Source organism: Lemur catta, chromosome 10 (genome assembly GCF_020740605.2).
Source record: "Lemur catta isolate mLemCat1 chromosome 10, mLemCat1.pri, whole genome shotgun sequence".
Classification (NCBI taxonomy): Eukaryota; Metazoa; Chordata; class Mammalia; order Primates; family Lemuridae; genus Lemur; species Lemur catta.
The window spans coordinates 53,865,052-53,889,835 of record NC_059137.1 but is presented as its reverse complement, the minus strand read 5'-3'; the positions used below and the strand labels follow the sequence as shown (position 1 = coordinate 53,889,835).

At 32.2% G+C, this 24,784-nt stretch overlaps 1 protein-coding gene across 2 annotated transcripts in view; it reads right to left on the bottom strand.

Moving 5' to 3' along the window:
* The window catches only part of MPDZ (multiple PDZ domain crumbs cell polarity complex component), a 163,831-nt gene that overhangs the window by 100,089 nt on the left and 38,958 nt on the right, over positions 1 to 24,784 (bottom strand). For both annotated transcript variants that reach the window (XM_045563965.1, XM_045563964.1), the window contains exons 4-10: positions 11,827 to 12,036; positions 11,294 to 11,433; positions 9,766 to 9,979; positions 8,912 to 9,040; positions 6,858 to 7,067; positions 4,129 to 4,243; positions 3,714 to 3,802 (exon numbers count right to left, since the gene is read on the bottom strand). In XM_045563965.1, the coding sequence (XP_045419921.1) occupies positions 3,714 to 3,802; positions 4,129 to 4,243; positions 6,858 to 7,067; positions 8,912 to 9,040; positions 9,766 to 9,979; positions 11,294 to 11,433; positions 11,827 to 12,036 (1,107 nt within the window). The remainder of the gene's footprint in view (positions 1 to 3,713; positions 3,803 to 4,128; positions 4,244 to 6,857; positions 7,068 to 8,911; positions 9,041 to 9,765; positions 9,980 to 11,293; positions 11,434 to 11,826; positions 12,037 to 24,784) is intronic.

Sequence of the window (24,784 nt, the reverse complement as noted above, 5' to 3'; positions counted from 1 at the left end):
CATCCTCATAATGTGAACTGCAGATACCACAATTAACAGGAACGATTATAGGAGAGAAATACTAGTTGGAACAACTCGCAAAACCTGGCCCCTTAGCACACCCAACCTAGCTTGCCAAGCCCCCCTCTAACACAGCCTATATGTATTAAGAGAGAACTTGAAACCTATTAACAAAGTTACAGAATATCGAAAGCAACATTTGACACTTTTCCTTATTTATATGTTTGTTTAATAATTTTTATCAAATCTTTTATCATAATTCCATACAGCTTTTAGCATGGATCACTGAATATCAAAGTAAAAAGAATGAGTATATGATTTTATCTAATGACAAGTTTGGCCAAATTTTTGAAAAAAAAAAACTGTTTTTGTCAAATCATTGTTATACAGAATACCAACATATAAAATGGAAAAAAAGGAAACATTTGCTCTATTCCCTGTCCCTGTAATACCTATAGTGAAACCCTAGGAGTCCACAGAATACAATTTGTAAAACAGGAATCATATAACAAAACTGTTTTAAGTTACAAAATAACACTTCCTCAAAATAGTAAGAAATAATAGATCATGGTTCCAAAAGCTGCTGCTGTCAAAACAAAAATTGAACAAATAGACAAAGACTGCAGTTGTGAAAATGCAACCGGGTGTGAAGGACTTTACTAAAAATATCTCAAAAGACCACAAGATGGTGATATTTCCAACAAAATGAATGCATGACCAAAAGCACTGCATGATGCTCAACCAGAGTTTGAGGTGCTTCTAACTTTGTAGTAAGAAAATGCTGCTAAAAATTAAAATTAAAAATCAGAATATGGACGACGATGAAGACAAGTGATTTTATTGAAGGCAAGAAAACAATTCAGAGAAAGGATACCTCTGCCTTCGAGTCAATAATTTCCTTCATCACTGACCTTGCCTAAAAAGAATTATATTTGACATTCCACTTAAATAAGAATGCAAATAATGACAAATTTGAAGGGAAGTTATTGTGAGACTCTCAAATATGTAATTACTTTAGGGCCTCAATAATTATCTGATTATTAAATTGCTACCAGATATTTTAAATAAAGTAACTCATTTGGTTCTCCTAAAAATCATACAAGGGAAGTTTCCTTACCCCAATTTTGTAGGTAAGGAAACTGAATCAAAAATCTTGCTAAGTGGTTAAACACAGACTTACCACAAGATTCAGGAATCCCGCTCCTAAGTCTATACTGAAGAAAAATGAAAACATACATCCACATAAGAATTTGTACAAGAATGTTCATAGCAGCGTTATCCATAACAGCTGAAAAGTAGACACCACCCAAATGTGCATCAACTGATGAATGGGAAAGTAAAATGTGGTATGTCCATACAAAGGAATATTATTCAGCAATAAAAGGAAATAAAGAACTGATAACATGCTATAAAACAGCTGAGCCTTGAAAACATCATGCTAAATTAAAAAAAAGTCAGCCACAAAGGACCACATCTTATATGATTCCATTTACATGAAATGTCCAGAACAGGCAAATCTATAGACAGAAAGTAGATTGGTGGTTGCCTAGGACTGGGGGGATGGAATAAGCAGGGAGTGACTGCTAATGGGGATGGGGTTTCTTTATAGGTAATGAAAGTGTTCTAAAATCAATTGTGGTAATGAATGCACAACTCTGCGAATATACTAAAAGCTATTGAATTATACACTTTAAATGGGTGAATTGTATGGTATGTGAATTATATTTCAGTAAAGTTAATTTTTAAAAAAGCTTTCCAATGGATAATAAGGTAACTTAGGGGAAAAAGAATTAGCTATATTTTTGATTTTTAATTCAGCATCAGATATGGATTTAGACTCCCCATTTATTCATTCTCTTTCCCTCACTTTCCCCCAAAATAAAAAATGTACAGTGGTTAATTTTCATTGTATGGTAAAATAGAGATACACGGAGGAAGCTCATTTCCAGCACATAGCCAGATAAGGTGGCAAACACAACTTGATCTTTAGATTTCAACATGAACAGGTGTAGGTAGGAGTTTCACAGAACAAAACCCAGGAAGACTCAGGGAGTTGCAATGTAGACTCAAAGGGCAAAGATAAAGGACTCTTTTATTCTCTTTTTTTAAACATTGTGTTAGATAACACATGAAATTTAGCATTTTCTTTTTATTTCAGTTTATTATGGGGGTACAAAAGTTCAAGTTATATATATTGCCCATGCTCCCCCATTCCCCCAAAATTTAGCATCTTAATCATTTTTTTTTCTGTTGCCCAGGCTAGTCTCGAACTCCTGGGCTCAACTGATCTGCCCTGGCCTCCCAAAGTGCTAGCATTACAAGTGTGGGCCACTGTACCGGGCCTGATCTTAATCAATTTTAAGTGTACAATTTAGCAGCATTAAGTATAATATTTTCACATTATCCTGCAACAGGTCTCCAGAACCTTTCATCTTGCAGAACTGAAACACTATGCCCACTGAACAATTTTCTATTACTCTGTCCCCATTCCCTAATAATCACCTACTTTATGTTTTTTTTTTTAAGTCAGACTAGTTTTGATACCTCATATAAGTGGAATCATACAGTTTTGTCTTTCTGTGACTGGTTTATTTCACTTAGCATAATGCCCTCAAGGTCTATACATGTTGTAGCATGTGATAGGATTTCCTTCTTTTTAAAAACTAAACAACATTCCATTGTATGTATATACCACACTTTGTTTATCCATTCATAGACATTTGGGTTGCTTCCAGGTCTTGGCTATTGTGAATAATAATACTGCTATAAACAAGGAGTCCTCTATCTTAAAATCCTACTTTTTCACTATTACTAAGAGTCCAACAAGACAAAAGAGACTTAATGAGGAAGAAACAAATAGTTATTGAGATTAATTAGCATTCCTTCCCCAAGATGTCTTCCAAATAATATTAATATATGTTCGGGAAAATAAAGATGCCACAAAAGTTCAAGAAACACTGAGGTTAAAAAGGTAAACGGGTTTTTCTACTGCAGGACTTCTCAGTCTTCAGTTTTTCAGTGTGTACTGTGAATCCCTAAAGGACCATATTGTATGCAGTTTTTCCTAAACTTATTTGACCAGGAAGCATTTGGTGCAGGGTCTCTTGAATTTGTGTTTCAGGGAGCCGTTTGGGTAGTCCAGTATCCACTGAACGCTGAACTGAAAGTCGGAATTTTTTATACACTGCCTTGAATAGCCATATGTTTAAAACATATTGATATTAGTATCATAACAATGATGGATTGATCTAATTAGTTAGATTTATTTCTTTTATATTTTTAGGGCTGAAAGAAACCTTGGCCATGGAGTCAACAATAACAGTATCATTCAAAAAAAAAAAGAACACATCCTAAATTCAGATCCCATTACACTAAAGGCTATGACATCTGGTCTTTACCTTTGGAGTATCTATAAGTAAAGGAAAAGTGTAATATTAATGTATCAAATTCATTACAACCAGTAATTGAATACATCAGAAATTATTCAAGAAATAAGCCCTTTTAGAATTGAGATCAGTAAAGCTTCTATCCAATGCTTTTATTTTACTTCCACAAAATAATAAAAAGGGTGATAGTAATGACAGCCTCAAGTCAAATCGCCAAAGCAAACTTAAATTAGTACAGTTAACTGTAGTTCTCAAAATTAAGTAAACTAGAAGAATGCAATTTTCAACCATGAAAATTAAAAAGGTATTATTAAATGTGTAACTTACTGCTATAATTTGGTCTCCAATTTGAATTCTTCCATCATGTTCAACAGCACTGCTTTTTGTAATGCTCTTTACAAAGATTCCTGAAGGTTCTAAGATTAGAAATAGGTTATTTTTCGCTATTTACAATGATATCCACCCTCCATTCTTCAAATATAAAGTCCTAATTTTAAATAAATATATATCAGCAAGTGATACAAACAAAACCTCTAGTAGAAACTTAGGCTAGAGAATAAGACAATTGTTTTGTGTGTCTTAAATACAATATCAGAGACACCTACACCAAATTATTCCTAAGGAAGTTTTCAACCAGTTTATCCAACAATCTGAAAACACGTAATGTTGATTCACTGTTTTATAATATGCTACATATTAAATGTAATTATCAAGTTTAAAAAAATTTAATGTTTTAAATTACCTAATTTTTTATCTCCAATGTAACCAGCAATGGTAATTCCTAATCCTTGGACATTTTTAGTGAGTTCTACATCAAATGTCTCACTTTCTTCACTTTTCTGAGTAGAAGCATCAACCTAAAATAAAATCGATAAATATACAGAGAAATAAACATGTTAAAAAACAAGGTAAGTCCAAAAATCCACAGCTTTAATTTAGGAATAATATGCTATAATAAGGCGTCAGAGAACTCTACAAGAGAATTATGGTAGAGATTGCTCTTTCAATCGTGACAACATGGACTGAGAGTCACATTTTTGCTCAGAAAGGAAGGTCGGAATAAGGTTGACTCATCTTCTTATCAGAGAGATATATTACTGTTTGTATATACTAAATTTTAAAAATCAAATAATTTCTTATTAACAAATTCTAAGAAATGGCTCATCTTCATTTCTAAAGAAGTCAGGATCTAGTACCATTGAAAGAACTCAAGTTTTGAATTCAGATCAACCAATTCAAATCTAGCTTTGTCACTTAATCTAGAAAGAAAACATCTACCAGGAAAAGAACAACCACCAGTCCAGCTACCACTTATTGAGCAGTTTCTATGTAAGCGGCACTTGACTTGTCTTAATTCATTATTCCTTATAACAAACCCATGAGGTAAGTACAATTATTATATCTCCCTAAGGAACATAAACTTATCCAAGAACAAAGAGCTAGCAATCTAGTAGAGACAGAATACAAATCCAGATAGTTTGGTTGCAAAGCCCTTGCTCTTAAATGACATATAGTACGTAAAATCCCTAGGAGAATATAGGGGCCATAGTGCCTACGTGTTAGTTGCTACTATTATCTTGAATTTATAGTCAATTCTAACAACATGAATATGAGTTAATCTATAGGCTGGTGCCCTATTTTGAAAACCAGTGAAATGCACCAAGGAAGTAGTTTAAGCTGTCCTTTTACTTGTTTTGTAAATTCAGCCTTTGCCATGAAAAGGCATTTATTTACAAGGAAAGTATGCCTTTCTGCACTGGCATTCTTCACTCTTGGAATGATAGCTGAAAGTGGGTTTCTCAGATATTAGCTTTCTCTAACATGTAGAATTGTTATTAATTGCATGTTGGACAGAAGAGCAAAGCTCCCTAAAATTAAGCATTAGTGGACTGATACAATAAGTCATCAATAAGCCATTGGTACTATGTACTAGCTTGGTGTCAGCAGATTCTATAAAGAACCATAAGAAGAGCACAGCAAAATCAAGGCTATGGGTTCTAGTGGACATGCAGGTTGGGGAGGCATGCTAATATTTTCTAATTTTCTTTAAACAGACTCTGACTGTATCTCACTGAGAGTCCACCTAAAGAGATATAATTTTACAGTAAAGTTTTATTTTTTTTCATTGCACATAATTATCTGTGCAAACTTAGCAAAAGTTTAAAGTTTAGATAATTACAAGAAAATGACAGGATGAAATCTGCTTCAATTGAAACAAATGTGTTTTCTATTTTTAATAAGACTTATGCGAGTGCTATTTTAGAGGGTGGCAATTTGACTATCGAATGGTTTTAAAAGGGGCACAAGCTTCAGAAATGATGATATGCACAGAATAGATATTTTTCTAAGCTTTCAATTACATCAAGTGGTTTTCGGTATTGCATTCATTTATATATCGCTGAACACAATGTTTTGTTTACCACAAAAGAATGCCATTTAAACAGTTTCATAAACAAGCTTTCTTTTTTCTCTTTGCAAAAAATAGCAACCAAACTCAATCCTAAAAACAACAGAATCATGGAAATTTCAAGTGTTCTAATAAAGTTTTAAAGGACTTGTGGAGGAGGTTAGGATATTAAAAAAGAATTTGTAGCAACTACATAGAAAAAACTTTGATAGAAAAAAAAACTTGAATGTTTTTATATCTATAGCAAAGGAATACATAACTTTCATTTGCTATACAGCTTATCTAGAAATTGGGTCTAATTCTCTTCTTAAATGTTTAAAAGATTTCTTGATAAAATCATTTTATTGATATTTTATCCACTGGAGCCTGTGAATTGTAAACCAGCTGAGATAGCCACTATTTTCCAATAATTTTGAAATTTTCTAGCTTTTCTCATATAAAGTTAAGGACAAAGATGGAATGCTATGCCTATGAATAAAACTTCTGTTATGACATCAAAAGCATAACTTTTGTTAAAAAAATCATATAACGGGGTCAAGAATAATGACTATTGATTACAAATCTGATACAATTCTAACACATATCTTAAAACAATAACACTGAAAAGTTTTAGTAAGTCTTATTTACTCCCATCAAGTCTGCTCCCCCTCTTCAACCTCCATACATCCAAAACAAACACACAAATAAGAAAGCTGTTGATAGAAACTGATTAGAACTGTGACCCACCTTACAGAGAGCTTTCCAATTAAGAGAAAGATAGAATTAAACATTTCAAGTATTATTTAAAATTTTATCCATACTCCAAAACATTATCCTCATAAATGCTTAGATAAAAATGTAAAATAATAATCTAGCATTTTTAAGCAATCCATTTTTCATGTTTTATACATTACTCCTGATTAAAAAAATATTAATAGTACTGGAAAGTCCCTACATTTCAATTTTGTTCCATTATTTGGCACTAATATATGAACAATAAATCTAGTTTCTACATAAATATCACTGTCATATATTATAGGTGCTATTTTCTCTGACTTTCACGTTAACTATTTTTACCTACTTACCCGTGTTTCTGGTGTAGAAGATGGGGATGAGGAGAGAGTAATGCCCAAAGAGGTGGGTGTTGTATGTTCTTCTATGGCACCTCTTGCAATCATCAATTTAACTCTATTTCCACATTGCCTAAGGACCTGTGCTACTTGCTCACTGCTCATTCCTGCTAGATCTGTGTCACCAATCTTTAGAATGTGGTCTCCACTGCATAATCGCCCATGCTGAATAAAAAGCAATTGAATAAACTATGATTATGGTAACTGTATCAGAGATATCCTAAATGAAGGAAAAGGAATAATAAAAAATGGCAATTATATGAATTACCATTCATGGAATATTAAACATGTTATAATATCAACTGTCTTCTGAAACATCCTAGCATCACTATGTGATATAAGTTATGAAATTCACAAATATTCCTTAAATCAATAATTGATATAGACTTTTCATTTAGATTTTTACCTACTAAAAGCAAGGAAAAAAAAATCCCTTTTGGTGATTTTTTTTTTTTTTTTTTTTGAGGGACAGAAAGAAGAAAATTCCACTAAGCAAAGATGAAAGAAAGAAGTTATTATGCAAATACACATTACTCAAAATGTGGTATGAATCACAAGAAACCACTGTACTAATATGATTTTATTCCTACACATTTCAATTATAAATGTCTCAAAAGAACTCATTTGCACCTGAAATCCTTGCGAGATAAAAATCTAGATAGATGTGGGGAGTGAAAAGCAGTTTTATAAGGCTCCATACAAGAGCGGTCCAATAAAAATTTCTGCAATGATGAAACAGTTCTACACTGTCCAATATAGCAGCTACTAGCAACATGTTGCTGTGGAGGACTTAAAATGTGGCTAGTCCAACTGAGGAATTGAATTTGTAATTTCACTTAATTTTAATTAATTTAAATTTGAATTTAAAAAATGACATGTGGCAAGTAGCTATAGCATTAGAGAGTACAACTCTACACTGAAGATGAATTGCATATACATCAGTAAGCTTGTCAACTGGGGAAATTTCATTTGATACTGCTAAATGCTGGCTAATGTTTAAAAGAAGAAAAATTTGCATACTATTGTGTTACTGTTAATAATTCTAATGAAAAGATTACCATTAAATAAGCCTTTTGTTTATGAATATGGGAAATGTTTGACAAACCTGACTTCCTAGTTTAAGTTCAAATGCACATGCAAAACAACAGCTTTATAAACAAAATGTTATATTCCAGGCAGCTTTACAAACAAAATGTTATAAGTTCTTAAACTGGCAGACCTGGTAAAATTAAATATTAAATTATGATTTATATTTTGTAATTAAATTAAAATCACATTTTAAAATTAAAATTTTATTATAAAATATAAATCATAATTAATGTATTAAATATTTTCTCACATATAGTGCAACAATGTTACATACCATAAATAGCAATGCTTCAATAAACTACTCTATGTGATAAAAATAGACTGTACTTCATATACAAAAATGATACCAGTGACCCATCAGTAAAGGAGCAAGTTGAATCTTGTTTTTCCCCCCTCAACAATGAATTTTTTTTCCCCACAATACTTTGTGACTATAAAACAGCAGACTAGGTTTATAATAGGATTTATGTTCATAGAGTAAAAGGGTAGCTACCTATACAACAATCAAAATCATAAACTTGGTTTTAGTCTATGGTTCTAAAGACTATTAAGCTCATCATCTATAACTGTAACTTAAGATCATTGTCCCTTTTCTTTTTATTATCTTTTATATTTTTTTAGAAGTGGGGTCTTGCTATGTTGCCCAGACTGGTCTCAAACTCCTGGGCTCAAGTAATCCTCCCACCTCAACCTCCTATGTCCACTACAGACACATACCACTATACCCAGCTTCACTATCCCTTTTCAAAAGTATTCCTTCCCTGGGTCTAAGAGAATACTACAGGGACAGCCCAATAAAACAAAAGATTTTAATTTGGTTTCTTTGATGTTATCTAAGGCCAAAGTTTTTCTTTCCAACAAAAAGATAAAGCCTTTATTACTTGATAAAATAGCATAAAAGACCTATTGGAATTGCATACCTGGTCAGCTACTCCTCCAGGCAGAATGGTTTTTACTATCACACCAGTTGTTTTTCCTCCTATGATGCCAAATCCCAGACCAGATCCATCATTCACCAATTCAATAGTTTCCACATGCTGCCAGTGAACCTAAAAACAAAGCTTGTATATGAACTTGTAAAAATTTACAAAACACTAAAATGTTATATTACAGTAGAGATTTTTGTGATTATCACTTTGTTATTAAAATTAAATAACTGAATTCAGAGATAATAATGAGCCTTAACAGTAGCCCTTTCATTTAGTATATTTCTCTTTCAACAGAATGTCACTGCTGTTGATATAATCATTCTAAAAATTATCAATACATCATCATAATGACTGTATTTCACCAGTTAAAGATAGGCATTCATTTGTAAGATCTTTTGTAGAACTTCTAAAAAAAAAAAATCAAAGAAAAAAAAGGTCATATGTTAAGAATCTCTTCTGCATAATCCTGAAGGCAGTATTCCAAATTAGATGACTTATTAAAGTCACTGACAGCTAACTGTAATGATATAATTATATAATTTATAAGGCAAAGTCAAGATTATATCTGTCTACAGATAAAGTCAACTTTCTTAAAGTACTAAATTTTTTTTTTGAGGAATGCTGTCAAATGAAAAACTGAACAAAGAAAAGTAAATGTTGTTTTAGAAGCTATAAACTTAATTATAATTAAATAAATATTATAGGCTAAGAAGAGATAAAAGAATACAAAGACAAAAACTCAAGAAATACAAAGAACCTACAGGAATTAGAAACCTGGAGATAAACAAAAAGAACTATTAATAGAAAAATATGTTCTGTTCCTTTTGAAAATTGTAGGTACTCACCGGATTAGAGTGAGCTGAAATTGTGCTGGCTGCAGATGGAGAACGGGAAACTATGGGGCTGATGAGCTGAGGCAATGAGCCTCTGGCAATAACTAGCTGGACAGTGTCTTTGGCTTTCTGCAGGATGCTGATAGCCTGTTGATGTGTAATTGTCTGATCAAGTGCCTGTCCATTGATAGCAAGGATCTGATCAGTTTCCTTTAATCTTCCATCTCTAGCAAGGATGAAAAATGGGGTAAAAGGCATCTGATAGCTCTCAAGGAAATGATAGTTTCTTTGGCATGTATATTCAGATTATTTTTAATCCTTTTTTTTTTTTCTTTTGAGACAGAGGATCGCTCTGCTGCCCAGGCTATAGTGCAGTGGTGTCATCATAGCTTACCGCAACCTCAAAATCCTGGGCTCAAGCGATCCTTCTGCCTCAGCCTCCAGAGAAGCTGGGACTAGAGGTGTGTGACAACATGCCTGGCTAATTTTTCTATTTTTATTAAAGATGGGGTCTTGCTGTTGCTCAGGCTGGTCTCGAACTCCTGAACTCAAGCAATCCTTTCACCTCACCACCCAGAGTGCTAGGATTACTGGCATGAGACACTGCACCAGGCCTTAATCCTATTTTTAATTGCCACATTTTTTATACTTCTTCCTGGAGTATAAAAAGTGTGGCAATTAAAACATATCCTTCATCTCTGGGTGATCAACTCTCTTAAGGTAATTCCACTGCTACCTCTGATCAACCCCTCACATTTAAAAGTATTCTTTTTTTCAGCTCCTCAATCAACCTATACATTTTAACTTGTATGTTCTTATCCTCTAAAAATGAAAGGGTATATGCCTATAGAGTTCTATAGAGTTGGGCCTCTGTATCTGTGGGTTCCAGATCCATGCATTCAACTAACTGCAGATTGAATATATTCAGTAAAAAATAACAATAAAAAATAATATAAATAGAAAACAATACAGTATAACAACTATTTACATAGCATTTACATTGTATTTGGTATTGTAAGTAATATAAAGATGATTTAAGGTGTATAGGATATACACAGGTTATATGCAAATGCTACAAAATTTTATATAAGGGACTCGGGCACCCACAGATTTTGGTATCTACAGGGGTCCTGGAACCAATGCCTCACAGATACTGAGGGGCAAGTGTATTTAATCGTTACTTTGAGTGTATTAATAAAATATAGTTCAAATTATCTTGGGTCATTTTTAGTACAGTAATTTTTTAAATCTAATCAAAAAGAGTCCATTTAATAACAATGAAAATAATGTTCTACTCAAATTTTTCTTTCCTTACTAAAATGTAATTAAATTATGACTATGTTTAAAGCTATTTTCATTTCAAAGTATTTGCTTTTTTTATCACAGCAATGTTAATGACTCCTAAAAACTGGTCAATAACAGATTATATTCAGCTTTTTTGTTTGTTCGTATCCATTATTATTTTTGTGAATTCCCCCATAGTGATCAAAACCTTCAGAATGTGGTATCAAAAACAAAGAAGATGGTATAACAGTCTCACCTGTGAGCCACACCGCCCTCTTGTATCTCTTGTACAAATATTCCGAGCTCTCCCCTGTTTTCACTCCTTAGTCCCACAACACTAAACCCAAGGCCTCCACATGGAGGTTTAAGGAGCTCAAAAACTTCTATATGGCGACCCTGTTTAGGAAATAAAGCAAGAAATAAAATTAAAAGCCAATTAATGCAGTGATAGTCACCTTAATCATGGTATTACATTTTTTTTAAAAGAGAAGAAATTGAAAAAAATTTCCAAAGATAATTTTTAGCATTCATGGCATAGAATGGGAAATTTTATTTATCCTGAAGAATATTTCTAGAATACAACACATAATATTCAATTTAAATTGTGAAATTTAAAAAAAGTATAACAAAAATCTGAGCCATCTAAACTCTTACAAAATTGACTTCTTTTTCATTGCAATTTTTTCAGATATTATAAATGTCACTATATTCTTCAAATTATTCAGGACTTGATCACATTCTTAAGATATTATAGACTTTATCATAACTGACAGGAAGAAACATTCTTACCTGCGCCATATTTTTAATCAGCTGATCAAATTCATCACAAGCAGGTTTCCCATTGATGTGTGGAGTACCAGATCCCGTAAATGCTTCCAGATTCCCATTATTTGATGATAATAAAAATGATTCATTTTGCAGAGTAGGAATTATAGCTGGGTTGAGATGAGGAATGTGAGCATATTCAATATTTGAAGTTGCTGAAGTTGCAATATTTACCTAAGAGTTATACAGAGATTATTAATAATTTTGACATTCCATAAACTACTTCATAGAAAACATCATAACAAGGGTAATAAAGACCTACAAATGAAATTTCAAATGTCCACACCCTTTGATCTAGCAATTCTATTTCAAGAAATTTACTTCAAGGAGAAAAATTAGAATAATACACAAAGATGTGTGTACAAGAATGTTCAATGGTAGTACTATTTATTAGATGGAAAAACAGAAAAACCATCTCCCCTGTTCAAATTCAGGGTGCTCATTAAAACACATACATAAATATTTACATCCATAAGCACACTTTTTTTGCCCCAAGCTCCTAGGAAATAACCTCTACACTCTCAGAATATCCCAAGTGATAGAGTATCTTTGTTATTCAGGGTGGGCCACAAACCCTGGGTCTAAGTTCAATCATGTGGGCCATCAATCATAAACATGCCTATGAAATAACAGCCTAATAACAATTTTGAACACCAAATTCAGGTGATCTTTATGGATTTGCAATACTATCTTGTTGTCACATATATGTTTCAGTCAAGAATGGACCATATATGTGATGGTGGTCCCATAAGATTATTGGGAAGGTGAAAAATTCCTATCACCTAGTGACATCATAGCTTTAACACCATAGTACAAGACATTACTTACGTATTTGTGGTGATACTGGTACAAATAAACCTACTGTGCTTTTTCTCATTATTTTAGAGTATACTCTTTCCACTTATTAAAAAAAAAATCTAACGATAAAACAGCCTCAGGCAGTCCTTCAGGAGGTATTCCAGAAGAAGGCATTGCTGTGGTAGGAGATGGCAGCTCCGTGTGTGCTGCTGCCTGCGAAGATCTGCAGTGGGACAAGAGGTAGAGGGGGACCTCTATACTGACCCTGTAGAGGTCTGGGCTAATCTGCATATTTGTGACTTAGTTTTTAGCAAAAAACTTTAAAAAGTGAAAGAATAAAAAATAAATAATTTTAAAATAGGAAAACGCTTATAGAATATGGATATAGAAAAAGAAAACATTTTTGTATAGCTATACAATGTGTTTGTGTTTTAAGATAAATGCTATTACAAGAGTCAAAAGTTTAAAAAAAATAGAACTTTTAAAAAGTAAAAAAAGTTACAATAAGCTAACTGAAGATTTTTTTTATAAATTTAGTGTAGCCTAAGTGTACAGTGTTTATAAAGTCTACAGTAATATTCTAGGCCTTCGCATTCACTTACAACTCACTGATTCACCCAGAAGTCCTACAAGCTCCATTCATGGAAGTGGTAAGTGTGTCCTATACAGTTATACCATTTTTATCTTTTATACTGTGGTTTTACTGTACCTTTTCAATATTTAGATATGTTTAGATACGTAAATACTTACCATTGTATTACAATTGCCAACAGTACTCAGTACAGCAACATGTGTAGCTTTGTAGCATAGGAACAATAGGCCATATATAGCCTAGGTGTGTGGTAGGCTATACCATCTAGGTTTATGTAAGTACAATCTATGATGTTCACATAATGGCAAAATGCCTAATGGTACATTTCTCAGAATGAATCCCAGTCATTAAGCAAAGCATGACAGTGTTCCATGCATATTGTTACATATGGATTCTGGGAAGGTAACACTTCTCCAGTAAAGTGAAAGCTTAGAACCACCCCATATTCTGTATTATGCATCACTTTCTTTGGCTATCTTTAACTATATCCTTTCCCTATCTATAATAGACCATAACCTTCAGTATAATAGATTTCAGTGAATTCTCTAAGACATTCTATTGAATTATGGAACCAGAGGGTGGTTTGGGGAACTGTCCAAACTTGCAGTTGGTGTTAGAAGTGAGTGTGGTCTTATGTGTACTTTACCCTTTAACTTTGTAGCTGGATCTTAATTCCTTGCAGTTGGTGTCAGAAGTGTTACGGAGAGTTAGCCGTCTGGAGGACTATGCCCTCAAAGTTTGCAGTCTGGCTAACTCTAGGTACAATGACATAAGTAACAACAATGAAAAAGATCATTCCATTTTTGGAAAAGACTCTATAATTACTTGTGCCTGCCTGTTATAAAGAGGTCCGAGTGAAATCAAAACAATAGACAAAATAGTACAGTCAATCCTAATTTCATATTTCTGTCGGGTGTCCGGAATATGACTTTTTATCTGTAATTATTGATCAGAAAGATTACATCAATAATGTTTTTGGATCACTCTCTAACCTCATCTCCTAGCACTCTGTCCCTCACCCACTTTGCTCTAGCTATGCTCAGCTCTTTACTGTTCTTCAAACTGCCAAACTGTTCATTTTACCAGCCAGGTACATCCTTCCCCCAATATCCACATGCATACTTCTTTATTTCATTCAGGTGTGCTCAACCTCAGCTCAAAGAAGCCCTCTTTGGCAACCTTGTCCAAGACAGCAGCCCACCCTTAGGTTCCATGAGCTTGCCCTGCCCTATTTTTCTTCATGGCACTTGTCACCTCCTGGCATACACCCTGCTGTCATGGAGCTTCCATCCCAGTCAGTGGAAACACATTAGAATGTAAAATTCTCCCATGGAGGAAATTGGCTATTTTCTTTTCTTTCGTCCTCATTCTCTAGAACAGTGCCTTGCACAAAGTTGGCCTTCAAATACACATTTGCAGAATAAACGTTTATCTATTTTTTTAAAAAGCCTACTCTGATCCAGTCTCCCAGACAACCCTCCAAGTACCATTATCTCAATTTCACAGATGACAAAATTACACAAAGTCACACATCTAGGTAGTTTATGACCTAAGCTTTTTTCATCATGGTGTTCTCATCATCTTTGTATTATATACAAAGCATACAGTCATTTGAGATATCATTTCTGGATAAGACATTAGGTAAAGAGCATTCATTGACCGAAGCTATCAAAATATTCTCCAATGTGTCTCCAATTCATATATAAGAGTTTCTTATGCATCTTTAGAAATAAAACAGAAAAGTCATTAAGTTACCAATAACTCAACAATTCTATTGGCTATCTATAATCATGGATAAAAAAGAGATCACTGTGTTAAGAGAAAACTTTTGGGAATCCTTTCAAATGCTTATTTTAAAATCTACAGCAGGCATGATCAATTATTATTTTTTCAAAAGCAAGCTTCTATGCTAAGACTGATTTTTTTCATCCTCAGCCATGGCAACTTCAGTAAAGTCTGCCAGCAGAAGATACACTGCTCAGGTTGAAGCAGATGGCAGAATGAAATTTGTGACAGGCTGAGGATCCCACATACCAGGACCTAAGGGCTGTGGTATGTCTGCACAGGAAAAAATATTTGGACCTCTGCTATGGTAAGCCAATGAATAAATCACATTCCAAGAATAGAGAGTCTTTCATTAAGAAATTCATGGTAAAGTAGAAACTCTGATATTATGAATTAGGTGGGAAGGCATTCCAAGAGTAAAGTAGAAGCAGAACAGGTACAATCTTGCAATATGAGAATTGTATCAAAGTATTTAATATCAATTGTCTTCTAATTTGTTAAAGGTCTGACAAATGTCAATGACTCCCCTTGACTTTCTCCTGCTCTTGAGGTCCATAGAAGGTTACAGAGATAGTAACTTTTAAAACTATAATTATACCATCATATGAAAGTCTTGTTTTTAAATCTGCAAATTTATAATCATAAGAAAAAGCACAAAGACATCTTTTGATTCTGCTATAATTGTTTATTAAGATGGCTTTCTGAACTGTAATCTCTTTGACAAACTGTAATGACTCTTATTTGCTTTGATAGGTCTGTTCATAGAAGACACACTATAAATGTTTAATGAGTCCCATCCATGGTTTATAGAATATAAAATAAACAGAAAAAAACACAAATATCTGATAATTTTTATATACAGATAAACAATCTGTATAATTTATGGAAGTTGCTAGTAAATGAGCAAGAGTCACCAAATAATTATCTGTTCTCTGCTTAACTTCTGGCTGAGTATTTCAGTTTAAAAAGAGCTTTTATGTGCTTAGTAAATAAACATATATTAATTTATGGATTTTAATTAGTGCCATTACCTAATACATAACCTAAATAAAGATTATGCAAATTATTCAATTAAAGAGTTTGCAAATTCTTTGCAAAAGGGCAGGCTAAAACACCCTTCAGTATTTAAAAGTACAGGAGAGGCCCTTTTACATGATGCAGTCAGAACCAGTAATTGGCTCACATACTCCAAAAAGTCAGATAAAGCAGAAATCATAACAAAGGAAAAATATATAACTTAAGCACATTATTTTAACTTAAAATGTACGTGTATTCATTCCTAAATATCTTTATATATGGATAAGGTCTTCATGAATATAGCCCCCAAACTGGGAAGTCCCTACCTTCATTGTTGAATAAACTACACTCATATAATATGGTATTATTTTATACTTCAGTCTCTTTAAGGTGGAACAAGAATTTAGACACTTGAGAGACAATTTCATTGAAGGATTCTTCTAGATTTTTATAAGACCTTTCCCCAATGTTTTACAGTTTGATCAAACATAATTAACAATTTCACCAATTATTTTATCAATTCATCTATATACTCTTTCAAAAGAATTTAAACAGGTTTTCATAAGAAAAAAAACTTGTCAGAAATTTTTATACAATAAAGTCATGCAATTATAAAATAAGTATTAACTGGCATAAATAGCTTTAACAATGACTTTTTGACAAATGCATATTTAGCTGGTATGAGCTAGAGAGCATCTGAATAGACTGATGCCCTTGGCATCAGTCAGTATGCCTTATAGGAAAAACTGACAATATCTTCTTACCTAGCAAGTTACGTATTTGTAGATCTGCTAAGAGAGCTGCTTCTATAATAGCAGCCCAAGAAAACAAAATTTCTCTTTGGTTCTGAATACAATTAAGCTCATCCCGTGGGAATAGCTGTATCAGAGTAATCTTTCCACTGAGAACAATTAGAAAATGTGTGTAGGAGCTGTTAAATTAGATATCAAAAAAGCCCCAACACTTCTGCCATATTCCATTGATGAGAAGCAAAGCAGTAAGTCCAGCCCACACCAGTGGAGAAGGGATTTACAAGAGCGTGAATACTGGAAGGAATCTTAGAGGCTGACTACCACAGCATATCACAGTAAAACAGCTGAAAGCCAAAACAGGAAGGAAATCTTAAAAGCTGCTAGAGCAAAAAGACATCTTATCTTCAAAGAATAAGACCAATACCTAAGTTGTCAAGAAAAACAACACAATTCAGAATTTAACAGAATAATTAAAAAACAAAAAATAAAAATAAATAGCTGGCAACATAGATTTTCACAACACACACATATATACAAATACACAAGCACACATGCAAGCACACACATGCATACACGCACACATACACACAGTTACCTCAGATTTGTAAAAAGAAAATTCCAAAGTAAATTCTTAGGCAGAAAGAAAATGATCTCATAGAAGATCCCTACTGCAGAAAAAACTGAAGAGTACAAAAAGGGTTTAAAAATGTAAATCATTAAGAATTCCTTAAAACAGTAAAAAATCTAAACTTGTGGACATTTAAACAGATGTGAAATTAAAGTACATATAATTAAGTGAAAGGTAGGAGCGGAGTAAATACAGTAATTGTTTTAAGTCCCTTGCATTTTACAGAAGTGACAAAAGTACTAATTAAAGTAGAATCAAATAAGCCAACGAGTTCGAGACCAGCCTGAGCAAGAGTGAGACCCATCTCTATTTAAAATAGAAAAAATTAGCCAGGTGTGGTGGCATGTGCTTGTAGTCCCAGCTACTCAGGAGGCTGAGGCAGGAAGATTGCTCGAGCTCTGGAGTTTGAGGTTGCTGTCTATTAGGCCCATGACATGGCACTCTAGCCCAGGCAACCGAGAGAGACTATCTCAAAAAAAAAAATTTCTTTAATATGAAAGAAGACGAAAAATGAATAAGCAAGACAAAAAGAAAAGCAAAAGGTAGTAAATTTAAACCCACATTTATCAATGATCACATTAAATATAAAGTGGTTAAATAAAGACTAAAATTGTCAGACTGGGTAACAAACAAACAAAAACCAAATACATGCTGTTTACCAGAGATTCAAATTAAAGCAAACATAAAAGTAAAAAGATGAAAAAAAGATACACTAGTCATGCATTAACCAAAACAAACCCGGTGCAGCTCAAGTAATATCAGACAAGTGAACTTTAAGACAAGAAGTATTACTAGAGATAAAGAGGGAAAATTCACAAAGAATCAATTCAGTAGGAAGATTAAACTATTTTAGTAATCTAAAAACATAACCTCAAAACATGTAAGACAAAATGACTCAGAATACCAAATAAGAAATAAATCCGCAATCATAACTACAGACTATAATAACATAAAGCTCTCGTTAACTGATAGAAAAATAGAACAAGAAATCAATAAAGATATAAAAGATCTGAAGAACATTCCAAATAAAACTGACTTAATTGAATTTTACAGACTGAACTCAACAACTGCTGAACACACATTCAAGAACACAAGAAATATTTATTTAATTAGACTATAGGTCTAGTTAAACAAGTCTCAAAAAAATCTCAAAGAATTGATATACAGAGGATGTTCTCTGATTTCAGTGGAATTGAGTTAGAAACCAAAAACAGAAAGATAACAAGAAAACTCAAAAATGTTGGTCAATTAAACATTTCTAAATAAACTATCAGTCAAAGAATAAAAATTACAAATTTTGAACTGAATGCTAATTAAGATAAAATGCATCAAAAGTGTGGAATGCAGCTAAAGAAATGCTTAGAAAGAAATTTATAAACAGATATATTAGGGAAATAAGGATTAAATATTAAATATCAATGACCTGAGCATCTATACAAAAAAGCTAAGATAAAACATAAACCAAACTCAAAAAATAAAGAAAATAACAGAGTAGAGCAAAAATCAACTAGAAAAACAACACAATAAATAAATTCAACAAAGCTAAAAGCTATTGCTCTTTGAAGAATAACAGATTAATAAAATTGATAAACCCCTAGCAATACTGATCAAAAGAAGAAAATTAAACAAACATAAATTTCTAATACTAGAAATGAAAAAAGGAACATAATTAGACTCTGAAGGTATGTAATAAACTTTATGCCAAAAATGTTTAAACAATTATATGAAATGAACAAATTCCTTGAAAAACAAATTTACCAAAATGTCAACAGTTTTGTATTTATCAGTGAAACTGAATCCACTAATAAAAATCTACCCCCATAAACACTAAAAAACAAAACAAAACAAACATGGGTCTAGATGATTTCACTAGTAAAATTCTTCCTTTTTTTTTTTTTTTTTTTTACAATTAACATCAGTTTTATAAAAATTCTTTTAGTGACAAGAAAAAGAAGGAACTGTTCTCTACTCTTTGAGGTCAGCACAATCTTGATTGCAAACTCTAACAAGGTCATCACTACACAGGGAAGCTATAGACCTGAGAGAAAAATACTAAACAGGAGTGTTAACACACTAAAGTCAAAGATATTTAAAGGGGAAAATTATTATGACCAAGTCGAGCATTCCAGAAATACAAGGTTGAAGCAACATTTGAAAATTGTTTAGCTTAATTTACCACATTAACAGAATAAAGAAGAGAAAAATAGGATCAGCTAAAATGACAGCAGGAAAAAATATTGGATAAAAACCATACTATCACCATTTCTACTCAAAGTTTGTATGTAGTACAGTAAGTCAAGGAAAAGAAATAAAAGGCATAAAGACTAGAAATGAAGAAACAAAAATTAAATATTTGCAGACCACATAGCACTGAAAACCCAAATGAATCTATAAACAATTATTATTAATAAGTGAATTTAGTAAGGTTGGTGAACATAAATATTAAAAAATCAACTATATTTCCTAGTAAAAACAATTGGAAATTAAAACTTTAAATAAAAGATTCCATTTAAAATATGATAAAATTTTTTTAAAAAATTAGAACAATATGGAATTCAGAAACAGACCCACATGTATTTAATCACTTGATTTACAATTATGGTTATCAATGTTAAGGGAGAAAGGATGGTCTTGGCAATAAGTGGTTCTGTGTCAAATGGATATTCAAATGGAAAATTATAAACACACACAAGCACATATATACTTTATTTCTACTTGATACCATATCCAAAGTTTAGAAGGGAAAACAATAAAGCTTCTGAAAGAAAACTCTCCGTATTCTTGAAATAGTCAAGGATTTCATAAGTAGGGCAATAAAAGCAATACTAATACAGAAAAAATTTGAGAAATTGGACTTTATTAAAATAAAAAAAACTTCTGGTCACTAAAAGATACAATTAAGGGAGTAAAAAGGTAAAACCCAAAGCAGGGGAAAATAGTTACAAGATAAATGACCAACAAAGAATTTGTATTTAAAATATATTAGAAAAACTCTCGTAAATCAATAAGAAAAAGACTCACAAATCAATAGAAACATGGAAAAAAACTTAAGAACATCACAAAGGAGAATACCGATATGACCAATAAGCACATACAAAGGTGTTCAGGATCATTAGTCACCAGGAAAATGCAAATTAAAACAATAATATGACACTACAACATACACCCCAGAGTGGCTAAAATTGGAAGAAATAAATTTAAAGCTGGTATTACAAAATGTAAGCAACGATGTGGAGCAACAAGAACTTTCACACACTATACATAGTGAGAGTGTTAGACCTACAGTCACTTTAGAAAACAGTTTGGCAGAATCTATAAAAACTGAATATATAATTTAGAACCCAAAAGTTTCACTCTTAAGAGAAATACATACTTACAAACACAAAAAGATAAGTAATAGAATTAAAATAATGTTGACAGCAGATTTATTCACAACAGCCAAAAACTGCAACCAACAGAAGAGAAGACAAATATATTCTAGTACATTAATACAATAGAAAATGAAAAAGAACTACAGCTACATACAGCAACACGAATGACTCTCACAGAAACAACATGAAAGACAAAGAAGTCAGGCACAAAGCATATATACTCAGACTTCATTTACATAAAATTCAAATACCTTTCTATTAGATAAAAATCAAAACAATGATTCCACTGGCAGAGGATTAAGATTTACTGAGAAGTGGCACAATAGAGTATTATGGAGTGCTGATAATTTCTTGTACCTTGATTTGGGTGAGAGTTACATGTCTGTATCTATTTTGTAAAAAATTCCTGAGCTGTATAATTTTTCCCTTTACTGTGTGTTATTTCTCAATTTTTTAAAGTTTGCAAAATAAAACCTATAATTAGAGCATAGTACTTGGGGCATTCCAATGAGTGACATAAAAACACACTTCTCTTAAAGCAAGTAGTAGCAAGAGTCTCTATATATCAAGATTAACCTTCTCTGTCCACCACTCTGAATTTAAAGTTCAATGACCAGGTATTCACCTTAAAGTGAAGGAGAATATACAAACTGGATATTTGAAGATGAAGCTTAGTTTATTACTGTGATGGATAACCCTCCACAGGCTTGATATGGATTCAACTGATTAATGCACATTCCCAGAATGAATCCTTTAACAAGTGCTCAAGTAAAGATGAATCATCAGCAAATGTGTTTTAACCACTGTAGCACATTTGGATTTTTCTTCCTGAAAGATTATGAAATTTTTAAAACTTTTAATCATTTAATTGCATAATCATCTGTTATATTTTAAACAAAGTATTTTGACCCAACCTGGTAGGTACAAGGTTGACCTAATTATGATTTAAAAATTATGAATTGTTTATATCTTTTTTCAATAATAAAATCTATCCTGTAAAATTAATGTCATTCAAAAAGTACTTGAAGAAATCAATGACTTAAATATTTTGACCATATCAATATGATACAATGCACTTAATTTTAAACCAAAGGAATATTTTCAAATATGTACATTCATTTAACTAAATCTACCATAAAATATTGAAATATCAACTTCTTCTGTTTCATCTATACCTTCTGGGTTGTTAACTGAAAAGAAATTTAATATATTAACTCTATTTTAATGGTTGGCATCAATCTTTCTAGAAGTACTTGCATAACTTTCTACAAAAATGATTGGTTAGGATAAAACTTAATCTCCCAAAGCCCCAAAGCATTTTTTCTTAGATTATCAAAACCTGTTTTGTGGTCCTGTGATTTTGACTTGTTCTGAACATACATTACAGCAGTAAGAATAAAATAACCCAACTGATTACTTATATTTGATGAAAACTATATTTCTATCATTTAAAAGCTAAAATATGTTATCTTAAATTAACAAGAAAAAATGACCACTGCGTTTGGAAGTCCAGTGTTGGTAAATTTTAAACAAATTTATAAACATATTTGCTAGTTCAATCTCCCAATTTTTTGTTTATTTGTTCCTGCTTAACATAATGAAAAAATAAGAAATAAGTCACTCTCCAGGGAATTTGCCATAACAGGTGCACCTCTTAGAAATGCAGACTTTTTTTTTAATTTAATCTGCACCCTGTCTTTTCTTCTTTCAGAGCAAGAAATGTGCTTATTTTCTTGTGAATTTACAAAAATGTTGTAAAATACTCTCTGGAACTGATCCCAAATATGAAATGCAAAGATGGATAGGACGTTGAGAATATTAAATAAAAGGCAGCACCTAAAATGGTAGCAATCACAGGAAAAATTTTTTATACATAATAGGACTCCATTTCAAGTTTGGAGCCTAGGGAGGCCTCCTTTTCCATAAATCTTTCAGTGAAATACTGATTAGAGCACAACTCTGATGCATTATTGAACAGGCAAACCCTTGCACAGTAATTGATGGTGGCACTCTGATTTAATGATCCTTATTTTTAAAGCTAATTAAAGAAATTGAGTTGCATGTTCAAAGGGGATTAGCTTAATGTGACGAAACTATTTTGGACATAAAGTAGCTTGTAGCTCCTGAACTAAATGAGATACAAAATAGAGCAGTAAGTTATAAAGGGGGAAAACAAATTTTCAAATGAAATAAGCATAATTTTACATTTGCTATGAGACCTTCCTTTCATTCAAATATTTATTAAGCAACTAAAATGTTTAAGACAATGGGCTCTACGTGATGGATACAGTAATTAAAGTGAAAAAATGCTTTCCATAATTACTAATATGTTAGATGTCTTATAAAATTACTCCACTGGGTTTAGTTTACTCAGCTGCTGAGATAGCATACCTTTCTTTTCACAGCCATGAATTCTCAAATAGCAAAGCAGATAGTGGTCAAGAATACACATAATCTGTATTCTTAAAGTAGCCTTTGACTATCACTGGGTGATAAATTAAAAAGATAACCATATTCAATTTAGAAAATAATTTCTTAACCCAAGAACGTTTAAAGAGTCATTTTGAGTAATCAAAATGTAAATTTTCTGCACCTGCCCCTACGTTGTACCTACAGTACAGAGTTTCAGTGGCATATTTGTTTTAAAATTATCCTGTGCTAAAAAGGAAAAACTATCAGCTATGAAATTCAAGATGGAAGGCAAAGAACACTTAAAACCTAAAAAAAGAAATAATTTAAAGAGCATGTAAAATTCTAACTTTTCCCTTTTGATATTTGGGAAGATTTATATAGATGATCAACCCAAAGCAATGCTGCTTCCTAAAGCCTATCAAATGACAAGATCAAATACCAAACTGTAGACTTTGTGCATTTATACAATGCCAACTTAAGTGAATGGCCAGATAGGTTACATTATCTTATAATGTTTCAGTTTTCACTCAAAGCTGCATCTATGAAGATTTTATTCATTTTTGAAACTATATAATAAAAGATACTTATTAAAATCAATTCACAATGCATACTGCACTAATTGTTGGATTCAGGCAGCATAATGCACAGTATCCCAAGAGTACTGTATAAATTAATTTTCTTAAAGGAGGCCTAAATGACACTAAACCTTTAGAAATACATTTAAGTGAAAAGATTCAAACTTTTTCCCCACAATTTCATTAAATATATATGAACACTTAGGTAAAATGATTGGAAAATAACTTGAAGTTAAAAGTCACAGTTTTGTTTTAAACTCTTTTCATTGTTGCTCTAAAAAATTTTAACATTTTTAAAAAGTTAGCTCCCACAATGAAGTAAAATATAACACGATTTTTACCCATCCCCTGAGTTTCCACTGAGTTCTTAATTTCAAAAATGATGGGTTTGTTTGAAACTTGTTTGATCTTTTTTAGAGTATCTTTATTTTTTATTATTGTTAGTGGGGGGGGGGAGGTGTCTGTGGCAGGCTGGGAAAAAAAAGACTACAAATTCTTTTCAGCTCCTCACATCAAGAGCAATAGTCTATATCCCCATCCCTTAGATCATTTTTAAAAGTTCTTGATGAAGTCATAAAAATTGTTAATTTTATCAAATCTTGACCCTTGACTGCATGTCTTTTTATTATCTTGTGCTTTGAAATGGTAAGTAAATATAGAACACTTCTGCTACACAATAAATAAAATGGTTGTCTCAAGGAAAAGCACTAACTTGAGTTGCAAGCTGAACTAGCCACTTTTTTCATGAGTTATCATATTTGAAAAAATGACTGAAAATCAAACTATAATTACATAGACTTGGGTATGTGAAAGACATTTTCTCAAAAATAAACAAAGTAAGCCTGTCACTTCAAGGAAAACTGACAGTAATTGTTGCCCATAATAAAATTTGAGCTTTCGAGAGAAAACTAGAATTTTGGAACACTTGTATCTGTCACCCTAAGTTTGATACCCTTCCATAACTTAAGGAATTTGTTGATAAGATTGCAACT